General features: G+C 39.9%; 1 protein-coding gene across 1 annotated transcript in view; it reads right to left on the reverse strand.

Moving 5' to 3' along the window:
• The window catches only part of OPCML (opioid binding protein/cell adhesion molecule like), a 733,671-nt gene that overhangs the window by 109,807 nt on the left and 603,422 nt on the right, over nucleotides 1-20,442 (reverse strand). The window contains exon 3 of the mRNA XM_069079664.1: nucleotides 19,066-19,191. Within this exon, the coding sequence (XP_068935765.1) occupies nucleotides 19,066-19,191 (126 nt within the window). The remainder of the gene's footprint in view (nucleotides 1-19,065; nucleotides 19,192-20,442) is intronic.

A 20,442-nucleotide genomic window follows, 5' to 3' on the forward strand; every position in this document is an offset into this window, starting at 1 on the left:
GATTTGGAAACATAGTCAGAAAAGGGGAAGTTTCCTGGTCAGGGCAAAAGACAGGTACAAAAGCTCAGAGAGCAGAAAGCACGAGATATAATTGGGAATCTCAGAATCTCAATGTCTGAGGGAACCTCAGAAGTCACTTAGTCTAACCCCTGTCTGAACCAGGATGTCTTTTCTGTACAATATAGGTGACAAGTGACCATCCAACCTCTGCTTGAAGACTTCCTATGACCAAAACCCAACCACCTCCCAAGGCAGCCCACTACAATTTCTAAAAGCTCTAATTACTATTGGAAGGACATTTTCCCTTAGGTCCATCTGAAATTTGTTCTCTAAAACTTCTATCCACTGTTCCTAGGTCTCCTGTATGAGGCAAAACATAGTATGTGTAATCCATCTTCCTTGTGACAACCTGTTAGCTTGTTCAAGGCAAATATCCTTTCCCCCAACAGGCCTTCACTTGGTTAAATATCTCTATTTCCTTCAACTCATCAGCATAGAGCATGGTCTCTGGGCAGATCACCAGTCTAGTCAGCTTCTTTTGGAAGAACTCAGCTTGTCAGCATTCTTAAGATGTGGTGTCCAGAAGTGACATAATGCTCCAGATGTGGCCTGATAGGGGCAGACAGTAGTGGGGGGGATCAAAAGCATTATAGTGGGGAAAATGAGGTTCCTACTGTACATATTTGTGGACTAAGGTTAGAAGTATATGGTTGGTTTGAAATACTTTAGAACCTCAGTCATTGCACTGATGCAAGCACAAGTCCAAATGAACTAAGATGAAACATACTATTCATCTCTGGACAGAGAAGTGCTAGACTTCATATGCAGAAAAGAACATGGCTAATGTGGGAATTTGTTTAGTTGTACTATATACTATATAATACTATATATTTTTTTTAGATTTTTCTTTTTGCTTTTTGGAGGGGGGAAGGTAGGGCAATTGGGTTTAAGTGACTTGCCCAAAGTCACATGGTTAGTTTTGTGTTAAGTGTCTGAGGCTGGATTTGAACTCAGGTCCTGCTGACTCCATGGCCAGTGCTCTATTCACTGTGCCACCTAGCCACCCCAATGCTATGTATTAAGGAATTTATTTTTCAGTTAAAAAAATTTTTCCCCTGATGGAGAGTAGCAGGAGGGACAAATTAATAGAAAGGTATTTATTACTTGAAAAAGAAAAGAAAGAAAAATGGAAGAAAGAAAAAGAAAGAAAGAGGAGGGAGGAAAGAAGGAAGGGGAGGAGGAAAGGAAGAGAGGGATGGAAGGCAGAAATGAAAGAAAGACTAAAATGAAAGAGAAAAGGGGAGGAGGAAAGGAAAGGAGAGGAGGGGAGGGAAGGGGAGGGTGGTTAGGTAAAGGATTTTATATATGGTTCATAGAAATTCTAGAATTACTAGAGGTTTCTGATACTAGCAGAGATATACATCATTATAAAAATGCTATAGAATCATTATCTGACCATTACGTATATGAAGAGGATAGATAAAAGGTGTGTGTTTGTGTGTGTGTATGTGTATGTAACACTCGAGTGAGCATTTCAGGGCATGGAGGATGGGATGAGCCAGTGTCTGCAGGTAGATTTTAGGGGAGTAATGTAAGTGAGGACCTGAACTAGGGAAGTAGTTATAAGGATGGACAGGATAGGGCAGATGAGACAAGAAACAATGACTACTGCTAGGAAGTTGCCCCTGCATGAATTTAGGATATCATCAACTTCTACTGTAGGTGCCACATGGATATAACCCATGATAGTGCTGTCTAAATGCACCTGTCTCTTTATGGGAAATCCCACCTGCTTAATCCTTCAGTATCAACCACAGGTGTATATTTCTGGCAAGAGGAGGAAGAAGAAAAATGAGGTATGAATAAGAAGCTCCATATGTTTTCTCAGTTCAGGCAAGGTATTGGTACAAAGAGACCCAGCTAGTCTGTGGCTTGTGATGAAACATTTGATACAGTTCAATTCTCTCCTCTTTACTGCAGAAAAGACAAGGAACACAAACATGCTGCCTCTACCATTTTCATTTTCCATTCCTTATTTTTTCCTGCTCCAAATATTTCTATTGTAAAATGGAAGATTTTCATTTTTTTTAAAGCAATTGGGGTTAAGTAACTTGCTCAAGGTTACACAGCCAGTTATTTCTGGGTGTGGTGCTAAGTATCTGGGCCTGGATTTGATCCCCAAGTCATCCCAACACTGGAGCTGGTGCTTTTACTTGCTGTGCTACCTGGCCGCCCCCAGATTTTCATTTTTTATAAAATTTTCTTTTAAAATTGATCTAGTGCAGTCTCTTTACTTGCCCCCTATTACTGATGATTCTAAAATTCACCTCTCTGGCCTGGATCTCACTCTGAGATTCAGCCTGGTTTTTTCAGTTGTCTTCTGGTCTTCTCCATGTTGGTGTTTTGATTTTATCTCAAGATTAATAGTCAGCTTGGTGTTACTGTGGGTAGCAGGACTGGAATTTGATTCAGTAAGACCGATGATATTTCATGTCAGATGTTTATTAGCTATATATCCCTTTACCTCTCAGCCTCAATTTTCTCATCTGTAGAATGGGAATGATAATAGCACCAACTTCATAGAGTGGTTATGAGGATCAAATGATATAATGTATATAGAGAGCTTTGAAAATCTTAAAGCACTGTATAAATGTTAGCTATTATCTGAAGTAGTGATATTTTAAAAGTAAGCTCATTATCTTTTCCCTAAGGCATCTATTGCTCTGGCCTGTGCTGTCTGTGTCACTGAAACCAGAATTCTTTCCATTGCTTAGGTCTGGAATCTTGGGATTGTCCTTGACCTTTCCCCCCTTTTCCTCTGCCTCACATGAAATCACTCACAAAGTCATATTGATTCTTCTTTCATAATGTACATGGCAACCGTTTCATCCTTTTCATTCATACTGGTACCACTAGTTTATAGGCCATTATCCCTTTTTGCTTTGAATGATACCACATCTCCCCCTCCACCCAAATCGTGCTATGTATTTCTGTTATAGTGATCACAGAACCACTGAACTTCAGAGATGGAAAGAACTTTAGCACACATCTAGGATGACCCCTATCTGACAAAGAATCCCTTTTAAAACATGCCCGAAGGGGTCATCCTGCCTTTAATTAAATGCCTCTTTCAAAAACATTGACCCTCTCATGTCAATGCTTCCCTGCACACAATCACTATCAATTAAAAAAATGGCTTCCTTTTCTATGTGGATAATGTTCAGATTAGTGATATGGGCATTCTAGGTCACACAACCATCTGATGTCTAACTACATGATACATAATATCCCTAACCCCTATGTTGAGTATGCCCTAATACAAAGGTAGTAGTCTTGGAAGGGAGGATCAATTATGGAGTCTTTGCTCAAACTGAAGCATGAACACGTCACAAACTGACTCCCCAGTGGGGTTAAAATGTGCTAACACCTTTGGCAGCTTCTCACTGTAGGGAGAGACATGTGACATGACTCAAGGGAACCATAAACAGGACATTTTCTCTAATTGCCATACCAGAAACTCACTAGGACTCCTGGCCACTGAAATGTTTTTCTCACTACAAGATGTCATACTTGGATGATAGGTAAGTAGGTTAAGCACAAGAGCCTTGGGAATAACAGCTCCTCCTGGGCCACTGGCCCCACTTCTAACTCAATCTCCAGAGTCATCATTCAGGAGAGCAAACCCAGTGGGGGAAGAGGCCAGACAACCTCAGCACCTGCTAATGAACTGTTATTAACTGGGCAGACAAGCCAGCCTAGCCAAAGCAGCCCAACTCAGGGAGGGAGAGGCTATCTAAATCTATGAGACTATTGGTTCAATTATCATCTTTATGCAGATGGCTCTAAGAGCTATGTATCCAGCACCAATCTTCCCTGAGCTCCAGTCTCACATTATAAAAAGTCTTACAGACAACTCAAATCAGATATCCTATAAGTAGATCACTCTCAGTATTTTTGAACTTGTCATCTTCCCTTCCCTACCCAAATATTCTCTTCTCCTTCACTTTTTTGCTTCTCTAGAAGACACCTCCATTTTCTCAGTTACCCAGGTTCACACTCACCTCATGTACCTTCCATATCTAATCTGCTGTCAAATTTTGTCATTTCTGCCCAGATGTGAGCTCGCCACTCCTCTACTGCATAAACTCCAGTGGCTTATCTGTTACTTCCAGGATCAAAAACACTCCTCTTTTGGGCATTGAAAGCCCTTCACAACCCCAACCTTTCCTAACTTTCTCATTTTCTTAGGCTTCTCTCCACTCCATTTCCCGAGAGATACTGATCTTGTTATTCGTTGCACATTATACCTTATTATTTGACTTTTGGGCTTTCTTCCATTTGTGAACTAATTCTTCCCTTCCTAATCTCTACCTCCTAGCTTCTCCAGCTTCATTTAAGACTCAACTCAAATTGTACCTTCTGCAGAAAGCCATTCCCAGTCTGTCGACACCATTTCTTTTGAGATTACCTTCTATTTACACTGTCTGTATCTTGTATGTGCATAGTTATTTTCATCTTGTCTCCTCCTTTAGAACTGAGCTTTTTGAGTATTCTCAGCACTTAGCATAGTGCCTGACACATAGCAAGTGCTTAATCAATGTTTGTTGACAGACTAATAGTTAACATGTATAAGATGTTTTACGTTTTGCATTTTGCACTTTGGATGCACTATGTATTTTGTGCTATGTATAACTTTCATTTGATACTTGCAGCAACCATTTGAGGAATTACCTCCATCTTACAGATGAGTAAACTGAGGTAAAAAAGGTTAATGCAGCTAAGAATAGTCTGAGGCAAGATTCACAATCAAAATCTTCCTGATTCCAAAGGTAGAATTCTCTCTACTATGTCATTCAGCTGCCAATAATGATATAGGTACAAATGGTGGCTTAACATATAGCCTAATAAGCAAGTCATAGCCTCTGAGGTCCCTTCTAACTCTAGGGATGAGACCAAAAAGGAGGTCTGATGAGAATGGGAGAAAATAGATTGATAGTCCAAGTGGTATGAGCACCTCTAAGATATTGGAAAGAAAAAAACATGGAAGGTCAACACGATATTGTGTCAGTGTTCTACTGAGGGTTTATGGATAGCTATGGATAAGAATCACCCAGGATGATGAGGGATGAAGTGTTAGAGGAGGGTCAGCACTGGTGAATGGGGCACTATGTGCAAGAAATAATTAATAATGATAATAAATAGGCATTTTATAGGATTTAAGGCTGGCAAAGCACTTTACATATATTATCTCATTTATTCCTCCAAACAATCCTGGGAGGTATATGCTATTATTATCTCCATTATACAGATTGAAATGAAAAAAAAATGTTTGCAAAGAGCTATCCTGCCAATAATCCTATGAGGTAGGCAACACATGCATTTCCCCCCTATTTCTTAGAGACAGGGAAGTGAGGTCCATATAAATTAAGTGACTTGACTATGGTCACAAAACTAATAATTGTCTGTGGCAGGATTCAAGTTCAGTTTTGAAATGACAGAGCCATCTCAATCTCTCAATATAAGCTTGGGCCTGGTGTTCCAACAAACTCACCAGGGTAAGGAACCTGGGTTATTCTTATTTTTATACAAAGTATGTATAAAACAATGCTTGCCACTGAAACATCACAACTAATGGCAGAACAACTGCTGTACCTCAAGCAAGAGGTAAGCCAAAGAGGACTAGCTCAACATACCCTTTCTTGAATCATTAAGCGCCTTTTAAGCAGGACTTTTACATTAAAGTGTTGTGTTGATATTATCATTATTATACTTAGAACCTCATCTGGCTATTTCCCACTCTGCTGAATAGGCTCTCTCAAACTTAGATTCAGACTGTAGTAATAAGAAAGCATTGTGTAATGGAAAGCGAGCTGGGTTTGGAGTCATTGGAAGCGGTACTGTTGCTTATTCCATGCATGACCTTAGGCAAGTCACTTTACCCCTTTGGGCCTCAATTTCCCCATCTGTCAAATGAGGGCAATGTGTTTGAAGATTTAGAATTTCCTTTCAGGCTCTAAGTCCTGGGAATTCTTCCTCTGGAAAATGTCTTCCTGGTAGTTTGACATGAGCTGACATAACCACACCTTCCCAAATGATAGTTTTGAGTTTTGAGTTTGGGCATGTTATTCTGGTTCAGTCATTTCAAGTCATTTTTCTAACCACAGAAAACTTTTGACAGAATTTAAGAGATGGAATAAGCCTCAGAGTTTATTTAGTCCTATGTATACCTGAAGAGAATCCACTCTACAATGTTCCTGATAAGTGATGGTCATACAGCTTTTGCTTAAAGAGCTCTAAGTGAGAGGACTCCCAACTTCCTGAAACAGTCCATTCTACTTTGGGGGCAATGTTAAATTTTAGGGAGTTATTCTTTCATCTAACTTTGTTTCTTTGCAGCTTCTACCCATTGTTCTGCACTTTGAGGCTGAGAACAAAAGGTTCTCAGTTACCCTCAATCATTCATAGAGTTAGTCACCCTTTTCCTCATGCCAGCCATTTCCATTCTCGAAGGCACCTATGATACCTTCCTCACACAGTCCTGAGTCTTTTCCAAGCTAAACATTTAATTTCTGTCAGCTAATTCTCCTATGGCATATTCTCTCTTTCTTGGAGGGAGTAGGGGAGTGTAATGTAATGCCAAGGAAAGGCAACTTCCCAAGGTTCAGAATACCAGCATAGGTGCTCTCCATTTTATTCAGTGACCAACCAAGAACAGAAAAGATCCAAACATGACATCATTCAAAATACAGCATTTACTAAGGGTGATTAAATAATCTCCAAGTACTACCCCACCCCAGGACCTTCCAATCATTCAATCAATTACAAAGTCCCTGTTCTAAATACTACTCCACCCCTAGGCTGTACCTTCATTTAGTCCACCACAAAGCCCCTCTTCTCAAATGGAGATTAGTTTCCAATCTAAGTAAAGTACATTCATTTGTTCAACCATAGAACACAAAAAGGTCAAAAGTTCCCCACCCCTGGATCACAATTGAATCTACCCCAGAGTTACATCAAGTTTAAGCACAGCACTTAATACCCAAATGGAGGTCTTTTCTTCATCTTGACACTAGGCAAGTTCTCAGCAATCAGTTCCTGGGGAGACAAGGCTTAGCAAGGCCACAAGACACATTGCCAGTCCCTTCATTAATTCATCCTCTGTCTGTAGAACAGTCCTAGAACCCCTAAAAAACATTAGCAAAACCCTCTCCCAGGATTTCTGTAAACATACAACAAGAAAATCCTTCTTCAGGGCTTCTGAACCAACAGAAAGGTTCCCAGACCCCTGCAACAACAGCACTGTCCTTCACCAGTGGACAGTATTCACTCTCTGTCTGCAGGACAGTCTCAGGGCTTCTTAACCAAAAGCCAGGTTCCAGGACTTCTTCAACAACAGGACTGTCTTTCACCAGTGGACAAATCTGGCAAAACAACATCAAAACAGAGAGACAAAGTACCAGCAAAACAGCCATGTCTCCTCAGTCCTTGGCAGCTCAGGGGGCAGGTCTCAAAAGTTCAGGGCAATTCAAAGTGGCCTCCAGCAATTCTCTCAGTCTCTCTCTGCCTCCACGAGGTGCTGCTTCAAAAAAGTTCTTATGCCTCTCTCCTGTCTCTCCAAATCTACATCACCAGCTCCTCCCAGGTCAGGACTCTCTTTTCACATCAACAAGTCCATCCCACAGGTGGGATTAACAAGCTCTGGGTTTTAACACAATCAATTTGAAAACCAAGCCAATACAGGGGAATATTTAATTGCCATTACTATCACAGGGAGGCAATTGGGGCGGGTTAAGTAACTTGTCCAAGGTCACACAGCTAGTAAGTGTCAAACATTGGAGGCTGGATTTGAACTCAGGTCCTCCTGACTGGGGGAGGGGGCGGGGGGGGAAGTGTTTCTATCCACTGCATCACCTAGCTTCACCTCCTATGGAATAATCTCTAAAGATCTAAGAGCCTGTCATTATCCTGGTGGGCCTCCTCAGAATACATCACCTTTCAGAGTCTTTTCTAAAATATATGAGGCTGGACCCAGAAGTAATGAAAACTCTTTATGTGTGGTCTTACTAAGTAAGAATATTGTTGGACAGTCACCTCCCTAGTCCAGGACCCTATACCTTTCAATACAATATAGGATTACATAGCTTTTTTCGATGGCATTTCAGAATATTACCTCATATTATTCTCACATTCTGCTAAGCCCTATAGATCTTTTCCAGAAAAACTGCTGTCTAGACATATCTCTCCCATCCTGTAATCATGAAGTGGGTTTTTGAATCCAAATGTAAGATTTAAAATTTATCCTTTTAAAATTTCATTTTATTCAGTTTGGCTCAGTGTTTTTAGTCTACTTCTTAGGCTTTTTCTATCCTGACTGTGTTGTTCATAGAGTTAGTTATCCTTCCTAGCTTTTTTTGTTATTTGAAAATTATAATTGTGCCCTCTAATGTTTGCATCTTTAACTTGGATAAATGCCTAAAAATGCAGAGTCAAATATATTCTTGTGATACCACATTGGAAATTTCTTTCCAAGGTGGCATTAAATATTGATGAATATGCTTTGGGGATGGTCATTCAACCAGTTTCAGAACTACTTGTTTGTTACATTGTCTAGTTAACATCTCCTCATTTCATTCATAAGGATTATACAAAATAAAGTGCAAAATAATTTGCTAAAATCTAGATGAAATGTAGTTAGAGAATTTCCCTCATTTACCAGTTTATTAACTCTGTCAGAAAAAGAAATATCACTATTTAGTCAGTCTATGAGCATTTATTAAGAATTTAGTATGTGCCACCTCTGGTATAATTGTTACTTGATAAAGTAATGCTGGCTTTCTGTAACCCACATTTCCCTTTCTAGATTGTTCTTTTCCTTTTCTAGATTTAGCCCTATCTAGAATTCTGGCAGAAATTAAAGCCAACTCACTGGTTCATAGCCTCTAAATTATATTCATTCCTTTTCTGAAAACTAGGACACCACTTTTTTTTTTTAACAATTCTATAGTTTCTCTCCAATTCTCCAATATCTGTTAGAGAGTATCAAGAGTGATTCATCAATCAAATAGCAATAACAAAAATAAGAATCTTCTTAAATCCCAAACTATTGTCTATGACTTAGGGATGCCAAAGTAAGGTAACATATTAGTCAGGGAATGTGCAGAGGGATCTCTTCTTTACCCTAAGACTGGTATTGTAGTTGTCGAAGGCTGATTAGAAACCTTAAAATGCTGGCCAATTGGGGCAACTAGGTGATGCAGTGAATAAAGCACTGACCCTGAAGTCAGGAGGAACTGAGTTCAAATCTGGCCTCAGACACTTAACACTTACTAACCATGTGACCTTAGGCAAGTCACTTAACCCCAATTGCCCCTCCAAAAAAAAAGCCCCAAAAAATGCTGGGCAATTAGGTTCTGCTGATATAGCTTATTGTATTAGCACCTTAGTTTGCATGTTGAAACTGTTGCAGTAAATCTAAGAAATAGATGGGGCAACAAAGAGGCTCAGGTAGGTACCACTCAGAACTGTTGTGATCAGCAGATCACCATCAAGTACAAGACAGGAAAGTGAATGGGGCTCTTTTAATTTTTAAATCAATATCCCAACTCCTAGAAAGGGTTCAGTGCAAAAGGAGTTAACCATTTAAAAGAGCAAACTATTATTATACATAAATGGACTAAAGATATGAATGTTTTGATTATGTACCTGTACCATGGCTGCATAATAAGAAAATTGAGAATAGATCTTACAAGTTATAGACAGGGGAATCATGCTATTTGTCACACAAAAGTACCATAAGATTCACATTATTCACATTACCTTTTAATGATTATTGTAAAGTCTTATGCTCAGTTCCACACTCATGGCTTAGCCAAGTATTACAAAAACATAAAATAGTTCTGAGGATAGAGATAATAATAATTTATTTTATACTTACAAAGAAAATAGATCCCTAATGTAATAAGGTCAAGAACAATTGTTTTAAAATGGGACATTTACATGAAGACAGTTTAAGCCAACTATAGTTTTTTTCTAGCAATAAATTAATTACCATAAATCCTGTATAAAACTGACCATGACTTTCAAGTCAAAGATGGGTTCATACCAAAACATCTTATTAATCATTGGATTACATGGGTAGAATCAAGTTATATAGATTCCATGAAAGCACATTAAAAATCTACTTCATCTCATGGGAATATTCTCTAATGGTATCAAAATATCATTTCGACTTGATAATTGAGAAGTTTTTAATGTGTTCCAGGAACATGAGAGACTAAAGACTTTGAGACTGAATTTGGAAGTCAAATTGAACCAATAGCTGAAGGCAATGCTTCATCAGCTTACAAATGCCTTGTTCTTCATGCAAGACACAACTAGCAGGAGGCCATCAGAGAGGGATTTGAGGTTTAAATATGTTAAGGAACCAAATGGCACCCTGAAGTCACAGTTTAATAGGAAGACAGGTTGAAAATAAATTATATCTATGCAATGTCAATCTTGATATATACTATGAGCCCAGCAAAGTGAACAATTAATCTAGAACTGGTACATTTAACCTGGAGCCCATGGAGAGATTTTTAGTGGTTCTATGAAGTTGGATATAAAGAAAAAAAATTTCCTTATTTTCACTAACCTCTAATTAAAATTTAGCATTTTTATTCAATTATGACTTTAGTCAATAAACATTATTCTGAGAATGGATCCATAGGTTTTTACCAGATTTTTCCTTTTTTCATCATAATACAGTGTTTCTTCAACTATACCTTATACTTTTATTGGATTTTACAATTTTTTGAACATATGTGTACAGCTAGTGATAAAGCAAATAGGACTGGAATAAAGTACCCAAAGTTTCATTCCAGATTCATCTGGCCAGGTGAGGAAGCTCAGCATTTAAATTAGCACACATCATCCCCCGACTCAGCTGTAAGATGATAGTGATTTCACTAGGTTGCTTATTATTTTCTATTGAAAACCAAAAGCTCTGTTCAGCAGCAAGAGTCGCAGCAGACCCACTGCTGAGGCCAATTAGAGCTGCGATACTTGTAAAGCTAGTCTCAATTTTATCAGTGTCCAACTGATTTCAATAGCATAATTGGATATAGGCAATTGCAGAAAGGAAGCTCTAAACCAGACGGCAGCCAACATGGGATGCCGGGCCAGTTCTAGGCCTTCTTTTGAGCTAGTTGTACTATTTACTTGTTAAGATGCATGTTAACATCCAGACTTAGGGCTTAGGATCTTCAAAAGCATTTGGCAAAGACATTTCGAGATTAATTCCCTCATTATTCCTCTCTCCCTCACACCAGAATGGGAATGTGATTTTATTATTCCCATTTTACAGGTGGGAGACTGAGATGAGAGAGAAGCTTGGTGATTTGCCAGATGCCACAAACAAGTTGGTAGATAGGAAACTAGAGGTGCCCATTCAGAAGGGGCATATGAGAACTTGCCTCTGAGCTTCTCATTCAGCTGAAGATAGTGGTATAGCAGATCAGTGCCCATAAGAACAGAAGGCTATGCTTTAAAATCTATCAAATCCAAATTGGGAAGCCCATCAAAATCAATGTATATGTCAGGCTCACAAAGTAGGACTCTAGCAAATTCAGACTAAACCTAGGAGAAGAATTTCTTCATTACTTGATCATGAATCAGGATCTCATTAGTCTCCATATGTCATTTGATTTAATTTGTTAATAATTTTAGAATCTACATAATCTATTGATAAGGAAAATCAGATTTAGAGAGGTTATGTGAAGGTGGAATAGAGTTGCCTCTGGCAAGAATTGTTGCTGGACCTGGGTGTTTGAATTTCCTCTTGTATCTTTGTGCATCTTTCCATTTGGAGTTCCATAGTTACTAAGTTTTGAATGAAATACACAGGAGTAAATACCTTTCCCTATGCCCTTAGTTCCCTCCTCCTAAATAGAGAACAGCATTAATGAGGGATGGAGGCAAAAGAATAGTTAACTGAGGAATCATAAAAATCAACTTCTATCTCTTCCATGAAAGAGTTGTCTTTTCTAGGCTAATCAGGGCATTGAGTATTTCTGAGTTTTCTGGATTAGGTCGGTGCATTGAGTATGAAATTGGTTTGACTTAGGTTGACTGTACTCAAATGCTGAATGCATGCACATATGAGAGAGAGAGAGAGAGAGAGAGAGAGAGAGAGAGAGAGAGAGAGAGAGAGAGAGAGAGAGAGAGAGAGAGAGAGAGAGAGAGAGAGAAATATAGAGATTTGCCTTCCCCCTGCTTATACAAAAGAACTTTAGGCTCCCAAGGAGGAGATTCTCAGGAATTTATGACTCAATCAACTCGCCCAAAAGGAGCATAAATGGGATTAGTTTTAATATTGTTAAGTTGCAAAAATACAGGCATATGTGCATGCCAAAGCTAAAATGTACCCAAGCAAAGGGGGGGAACATATGGGTGCCCATATGGTGAAAAGCGCATTGCTAGACCTTCATACACTTCTCATTTACAACAAGAACCAAAGTTAGCGAACGTAAATTTGCTTTGCAAAAATGTGAGACGAACAGCTTGTTTGCCCATAACTGTTCTACTGAGCAAGATATGTATAACCTTGATTTCTCATCTTAGACACCTCTTTCTCACACTCTGGGGATTAATTAGTCTCTAAACAGGTCTTCAGATTAGGAACGAAGATCCTTGCTGCCTCGGAGGGAAGACAAAGCAGAGGAAGTAGGACTGGATGACTCGGCAGGTCAATTATGAGACGATTCCTATTAGTGTCTCTGGCTCATACCTGAGACTGCTCATAAGAGAAATGAGGTTGGTAGGTCTCAGCAGGTTTCTTACTAATTGAAGCAGATGAACAGCACTGCCTCCCGGCAGACAGGGGTGTCAATGTTGTTTCACACTATAGCCAGTGTTGATTCTGGAATCATAAGGGAGTGGGGTGGTTTGAGTAGAGGAACCTGCCTCCTTTCAGGAAAAGAGGTATGGGTTCAGGGAAAGAAAGGAAAGAAAAGCTGAGTCTTATAGCTGGGGCTAGTTTCATGAGAACAGAAGGGGTCAAGGTCATTGATTAAATGACCTGAGAATAAGCACATATTTTCACATATTTGAGATATATACATACATGCATGTGTGCATATATGTATATGTGTGTATACATATATACACACACCAATATATACATTATATACACCATTCTTATTTTTGTTGTTGTTTAGTCATTTAAGTCATGTCCAACTCTTTGTGATCCCATTTGGGGTTTTCTTGGCAAAGATACTGGAGGGGTTGGTCATTGCCTTCTCCAGATTCTTATATTACCAGTGACCAAAAAGAAGTAATGAGAACACATCAGACAGAAGATAAGTAAGAGTTAGAAATAAGATGAGAGGAAATACTACCTCCCATAATCCTTGCAGATTCTATAGATTTAGAGAGGTTAGCGTCATATGAAGTTTAGAGTTCCTTGGAAGTTGTGGGACCTAAATTATGGCAAATTCACATGGATTCAAAGAATTTCAGAGTTGGAAGGGATATCAAAGGCTATCTTTCTAATCTAACATTTTACAAAGGGTAAAACTGAGGCTCAGAGAGGTGAAGCACCTTAACAGTAGGAGTCTTGACTCAAAATCCAGTGCTCTCTCTACTGTACACCAGTATATGTGGTACATGGACAGAACTAAGTAGGGAAGAGAAATTCTCTCCTGAATTAACATACCAATTGTACTTTATTCAGATGATCCCTATAGTTATGGAACCAGTAAAGCATGAGTCATGGAGGGCTAACACACATGCAGATTTAGCCCAAAAAAGGCCCAGATTTCAAAGATATCAAAGTGAGTGTACAAGGTTAGAAAAATGGCTGTTCTGAGTTGAAACAAGAGATATTCTGGTTCAATCTTCTGACTCTAATTGAAGAGTCACATTTTGCTTCTCTGGAGGTCATTCATGCTGTAGACTGTCAGTCCATCAACAAACATTTATCAAATAATTCTATGCCAGGCACTGCAGCTTTAACCAGATATAAAATGGCCAAGTACCAGGAGAAAATGCTCTTGTGCACTCAAAATAGATGTCAAAGTCCAAGTGGTACATTGAACTTACCTGATCACAGGAGCTCTGCTTAGAAACTCCGTCAGTTTCTTTTTGAATTTTAGTCTGGATCTGTTATTTCATTAGTATAGTTGAAGTGGAAATTCCCTCTACCAATGCAGCCCTGAAACTCTTCTGTAACTTAGAGGCTTGGAGAGCTGCCTGGGACCCTGAGAGATGAAAACTTGCCCAGTCACAGAGTTGGGATAGGTCATAGGAAAGACTTGAATTCATGTCTTCTTGACTCCAAGGCAGGCTTCTATCCACTGTACCATGTTGCCTCCATTTTTTTACTCTTACATTGACAATTTGGATGGAGCCAGGGGGATTTCATCAGGGTGGCAGGTCCCTCCATAGCTGAAAATCATACCTTTTCCTCCCCCAATGTATCTTCATCCTGTGTGATGCCAGTAAATTTCTCCTACACATATTATTTTAGCCAAAATTCTAACAAGTGTGGATGTTTGACTTCTTAGCCTTCAGCACATTAGGAAAGAATGATGAATACAATCACAGACAGATACACCAATGACAGTAACAGCATGGACACAAGATGGGCGTGAGGGGGGCAGAAAGAGTATAAAAATCCAAAATACACATCAGTTTGCAGGACCATTTAGTATAGAGATAAACAGTTCTACCCATTTCAAAACCCCAGTGTTAGAGCAGAATTTACAGTTTTCTAGAAGAATGTAAGCTCTCTGGGGCAACGACATACTTCACATATGTATTTGCATGCCTGTTGCTTCCAGTGCCTAATTATGGTATAAAATTGACCGGGGATCTCATAAGCAATGCCATTAAGTGGATACTCTGCACATAGTAGGAAGGAATAAAAATTTATTAAGCATCTGCCATGTACCAAGCCTGGTGTGAAGAGCTTTTACAACTATTATCTCATTTAATCCTCACAACCTTGGAAGATAGGGGCAATAATTACCCGCATTTTACAGTGGAGGAAACTGAGGCAGAGGTTAAGTGACTTTCCCAGGATCACACAAGCTAATAAATGTCTTAGGCTGGATTTGAATTCAGGGCTTCCTGACTTGAGGCCCAGCATTCTATCTACTGTGCCACCTAGCTGCCTCTCCACAGCAAGTATTTAATCAAACTTTGTTGAATTCAATTTAATTTGGAAATCTCACTTAAATACAATAACTGATCTTCTGTGTTGGGTCAGTAAGATATTAGTGTAATTTTCTAAGTATATTGTTTTAAAATATCAGATACTCTTTATGACCAAGGAGCGCAAAAATAAACTGGGGGTGGAGGTGGGACTGGGGGTGGAGAAAAGTGGTGAAGGAGGGAAAGGGGAAGCATGTAATTTTTCCTCTAGTTCTGAGGTCTGCAGCTTGATGATTATAAGTTTTTAATGCTTTCTCAAACATCTGGCCTTTTAGAGTATATCACTGTCAATCAGTCCAGATGTGCAGGAGCCTTGCTATTCCAAGATATAACAGAGGAAGATGGAAAGACAACCAATCCTCTACAACAGCCTCTACTCTCTTCTTCATCCACCCCCGTTTTCACACCTTTCTTCACACTACCCCATATGCCTGGAACAGCCACCCAATTAATTCTGGCCCGGCTCCTTCTCTCTTGTCCTTCAGAAGTGCTGGGGGGTAGGGGGAGGTGTTGGAGCCCACCTGTTCCACAAGGGGCTCCAAATACAGTGGCTCGCTGCCAATTTCTTTTCTGTCTTCTCTGTTATGGGATCTGCCCACACATTTCAGGGGAACATTCTTGGTAACAGTGCCCTGTGGTTTTGTGATTATCCCAATTTGGAGGAGGTTGTTTTTGTTCAGTTGTTTTAGTTCTGTCCGACTCTCTGTGACCTCATACGGGGTTTTCTAGGCAAGGATGCTGGAATGCTTTGCCATTTCCTTCTCCAGCTCATTTTACAGATTAGGAAACTGAGGCAAACAGGGTTAAGTGACTTGCCCAGGGTCACATAGGTAGTAAGTGCCTGAGGTCACATTTGAATTCAGGTCCTATTAACTTTAGGGCTGCTATTCTATCCACTCTGCCACCCAGCTGCCCTCTCTATTATTAAAGAGAATGTTAAAGGACCATTGCATTTGTGTGTGTGTATGAATTCATGTGTATCTTCTTGTTTTTGTAAGGCAGATCTGCTGCCTTAGAAAAGGCAATATAATTATTTACTTCTAAAGAACAAGGACATGGTAGAATGTTCATTTGGTTTGCATGTCAGCTGGAAAACCCCCAAATCTTATTTACATAGCACTTTTCTTTAAGAAGCTTAAAACACTTAATTATAACCCTGTAAACAAATCCTCCAGCATTGCACTGAGGGGAGGGGGGTTTCTCACTGCATCTCCAGTCTGTAAGTTCCAAGGTAGATGAAAATATTTGCAAATGGTCTTGAGATCAAGGGGTCCTCAGCTGTTGCACCAAACCTATGGCAGATTTCCTTAAAAACTCCAGATGCCTCTTCTAAGAAATGCATGTAACACCTGAAGACACAGTTTCTCAATGAGAAAGTTAGCCCCCCCAAATTACAATGTTCCTTTCAAAGAAGCTCCTGACCCTGAGAAGGCTCTGTGTCCCTGTTATTAAAGTGGGACTTGTCATGACAAATGACTTGAGCATCTCTTTTCACTTCTTTATCTGCAGCCTGGGAACAGTCAGGGTGCTAAACATGGGATCTATAGTGAAAAGCAAGCCTAGAACCCAAGCACAAGGGAGAGATGGTTGCAGCTGTCTTGCGATTCTTCCTAAAGTTTATAGTAAGTCTGAAAAGCCCCCATCCATGGGCGGCAGGCACACTCACCCCCGTTACAGTATTCACAGACTTTCTGGGAATAGCTCTTCAATTTTTTGTCAGCAGTATTCAGTGCAGCTACAGACACACTTGTCCACAGTGCTTACCCCTTCATTGTCAATCCTACCAGTATTTCAAAAGAAATGTCATTTCAGTGTTGCACAGTCTTCTGTGCTTAACTCACCAGAAAGTTGTTCTGTAAACACTGTTTGATGTGGAGGAGTCTCACTAGCCCCTCTTAGGAAACCTTTCAAACCTATTTTTTTCCCCCAAGAAGAAGGAAAGAGCATTTCCCCCTCCTCCGGAAAAAGACACAGGCAGCCACCCCACAGATGCTAATAGGAAGCTGCAAACCCTCCAGGTTCTAGTGCCTTTCAAACTTGGCAAACACGTTCCTTGCCTGAGTTGAATTTTTTAAATGTCATTGGGAGGGGGGAAAGACAATGAGAGGTAGAGACAGGAAGGCAAGCTAAGCAAAGAAGGCCAAGGCTGCAAGAAAACAAAAGACAGAGTCTCAGATGTGATGCTCAGCCCTGGAGATTTGAGGGGGCCAAGGGCAGATTGGATTTAGGCTCTTCCTGGCTTCTCTGGGCTGCCCTTCAGCCTCCGCACTGCTGCAATGAGGACAACTGGGGGACTAAAAGTCCCCTATTTTAAGTACAGAAGTCTTAACTATTGTAGCATTGTAAAAATAGCGTCCGTACACTTAACCAAAGTCAAGCTGTCTTTCAAAAGATCTCCAGGCTTAGAGGAATATGTATTTAGGATCAACAGAGTACATTCTGGGATTTCAAGCATTTATAAAGACATCTGACTTCACTAGATACATAGAAAATTGGCATGCGGCGTCTACATATATTTGTATATATTACAAGACCAAAACTTTCATGTCTTTAGAGCAAATTCCCCTAGAGGCCTGTGACTCCAAATGTTTGCATGCACATACTATTTCTCTGGTTTGTATAAGGGTCGTGCTATGTAACGTCCCTTAGGCATACTTGAATATTCTTGATAATTTCCCCTTTATCATTAAACCACTATGGATTTCAGTATTCTCAGCCTTAACTCACAGAAGGTCAAGGTACTTCACTGGCATTATCTCACTCATCCCTAACCATTTGCTCCTGAAGTAGGTGGAGGCAGGCATTACTATGTGCATTTCATTCAGGAGGAAACAGGGACTGGAAGCTTAAATGTTTTTCCCACTGCCAAAGCCTGCCTAGGGGAGGGAGTAGGCCTTAGGGAAGGGAAGTCTGGAACAAGGGAAGTCTTTTTCCTGTACAGTATCCCCTTTGTATGTTGGTGTAGCAGTGTCTGTCTGTCTCTCTCAGTACACAATTTGCTTACTTCTTGCATTTATGTTATTTGCATTCTCTAGTGCCTAAAGGGAGACTGGTTTCCATTCTAATTGCTGGAATTAATCACACAGTCTAATTACAGCATAAAACTATCAAATGGCCTTGGGCCCTTTTTTTTCATAATTCCCTGCTGATCTTGATAAGAAGTTAGATTTCCTAAGGGCAATGGGGATATGTCCTCACGCCAGGCTGGCTCTCCGCACTACTTGGAAGCAGTCCTGACAAATCTTCCACTGCCAGCCCCTGGGTACACATTCCAGGTAGGAACAGATGTACTTGCCCATCATAGCCGCCCTAGCCCTCTAGAGATAAAACACTTGTCATTTCCAGCTTGTAGCAGGGATGACTCCAGGTAAGTGGTCAGATTATTGAAGATCACAGATCCTTCTCCTCCTGGGTAAACAGAAACTCTAAAGCATATGGCCAGGCATTTGAATCTGGCCCCCAGTAGTCATTCTTATCATTCAACAGCCTTCATCTAAAGATCCCAAGTCATCATTTCTCATAACCACCTGGAGGAAATGCATTTTTCTCATGGGAAGACTTGCTAGAGTACCTCTACATCTTTGTAGTTTTAGAAGATAAAGGGGCTCAGGGAACCCCAACTTGATAAGTGGAACAAGAAAGAGAACTTCAAATAGTTGGCTTTCTGAATCACCTCATAATTCCATATTCCACATATTGTTTGATAAATATTTGATTCTATATTTTAAAAAGAAATAACAACAAGACATGTATTCTTGGTCTAATCCTGAAGCTTCATTTTATATAGAAATGTGAACCAATATGCACACATGCTGGGAGACCCAGACTGGCCCTTAATGTCTTCCTCTCCCACCCCAGGCTTAAGCAGCTTACCCTTGACTGACAGGTGTCTCCATGTCACGGTGGGTTCTGGTCTGCCAATAGCAAGACACAGGAGGGTCACACTACTTCCCTCATTCACAGTGATGTCTGATGAGATGTTCATAATCTGGGGAGGAACTGAAAAAAAGAGGAAAAAGGGTAATCAAGTATTCCTGGGAATGACCCTTCAAAGATATAGAAGAGGACTAAGGATCCATCCAAAAAAATTTTCAGAGCATTTTAAAAATGATACACCATGAGCTGGGTCTGGAATTGATAAGGAGGGGTAGGATTCTCTTGGATTATATCTATGAAATTGCAAAGTGCTTTCAATGATCCCACAATGATGCCTTTGCAAAAACTTATCTCTTTAACACCAGTATTCTCCCAACAATTCTACATAGATATGAATCCTAGAACACCATGATCTCATAAGAATTAAAATGGCAAATGACTAGAGGAAACTATGGGAAAATATGCATGTTGGAATAAGCAGTATATAGCATGTGGCTGATGGCCACTTGAAGGCATAAAGAATATTACTGATGCTTGTCCTCAATGGAGAAAAAGGCAGGCTAATTAAATAGTGAGGGTGACAAACAGCTGAAGTAACGTATTGGTACACTAGTAATATTAAAAGAACAAGAGGAAAAGCTCCAATATGTTGGGCAGACCCTTTATGGAGATTTTTATGGTAAAACATAGATAAGAAGCACATATAATGAGAAGGTATAGATGGATTTCAATCACTGATGCTAGAGGAAGGATTTAAATGGATGAAATCACATTTTTTAAAGTACCAAGTGAAGTATTTTTATTGTTACTATTAATTCTCCAGTGTAATACACTATGCCAAGAATATGAATTCACTGAACATTTGCTTGTACCAAGTTCCACTTCATGAAAGTCTTTCCATTTTGATTTATGGGCAAATGCAAAGGAAATTTCATATGTGATCCCTGCCCTCAAAAAGCTTATAGTTTTAAAGGCACACAAAACCAATTGCATGGAAAATAGTTTCAAAGATATATAGATAGGTATGTCTATTTCTCTCTGTCTCTCTCTCTCTGTCTCTCTCTGTCTCTCTCTCTCTCTCTGTCTCTCTCTCTCTGTCTCTCTCTCTCTCTGTCTCTCTCTCTCTCTCTGTCTCTCTCTCTCTCTCTCTCTCTCTCTCTCTCTCTCTCTGTCTCTCTCTCTCTCTCTCTCTCTCTCTCTCTCTCTCTCTCTCTCTCTCTCTCTCTCTCTCTCTCTCTCTCTCTCTCTATCTCTCTCTCTCTCTCTCTCTCTCTCTCTCTCTCTCTCTCTCTCTCTCTCTCTCTCTCTCTCTCTCTCTCTCTCTCTCTCTCTCTCTCTCTCTCTCTCTCTCTCTCTCTCTCTCTCTCTCTCGCT

The sequence above is a fragment of the Petaurus breviceps genome, unplaced genomic scaffold (assembly GCF_028583685.1).
Source record: "Petaurus breviceps papuanus isolate PSGF00001 unplaced genomic scaffold, PetGlider_PUasm1.0 91133, whole genome shotgun sequence".
Classification (NCBI taxonomy): domain Eukaryota; kingdom Metazoa; phylum Chordata; class Mammalia; order Diprotodontia; family Petauridae; genus Petaurus; species Petaurus breviceps.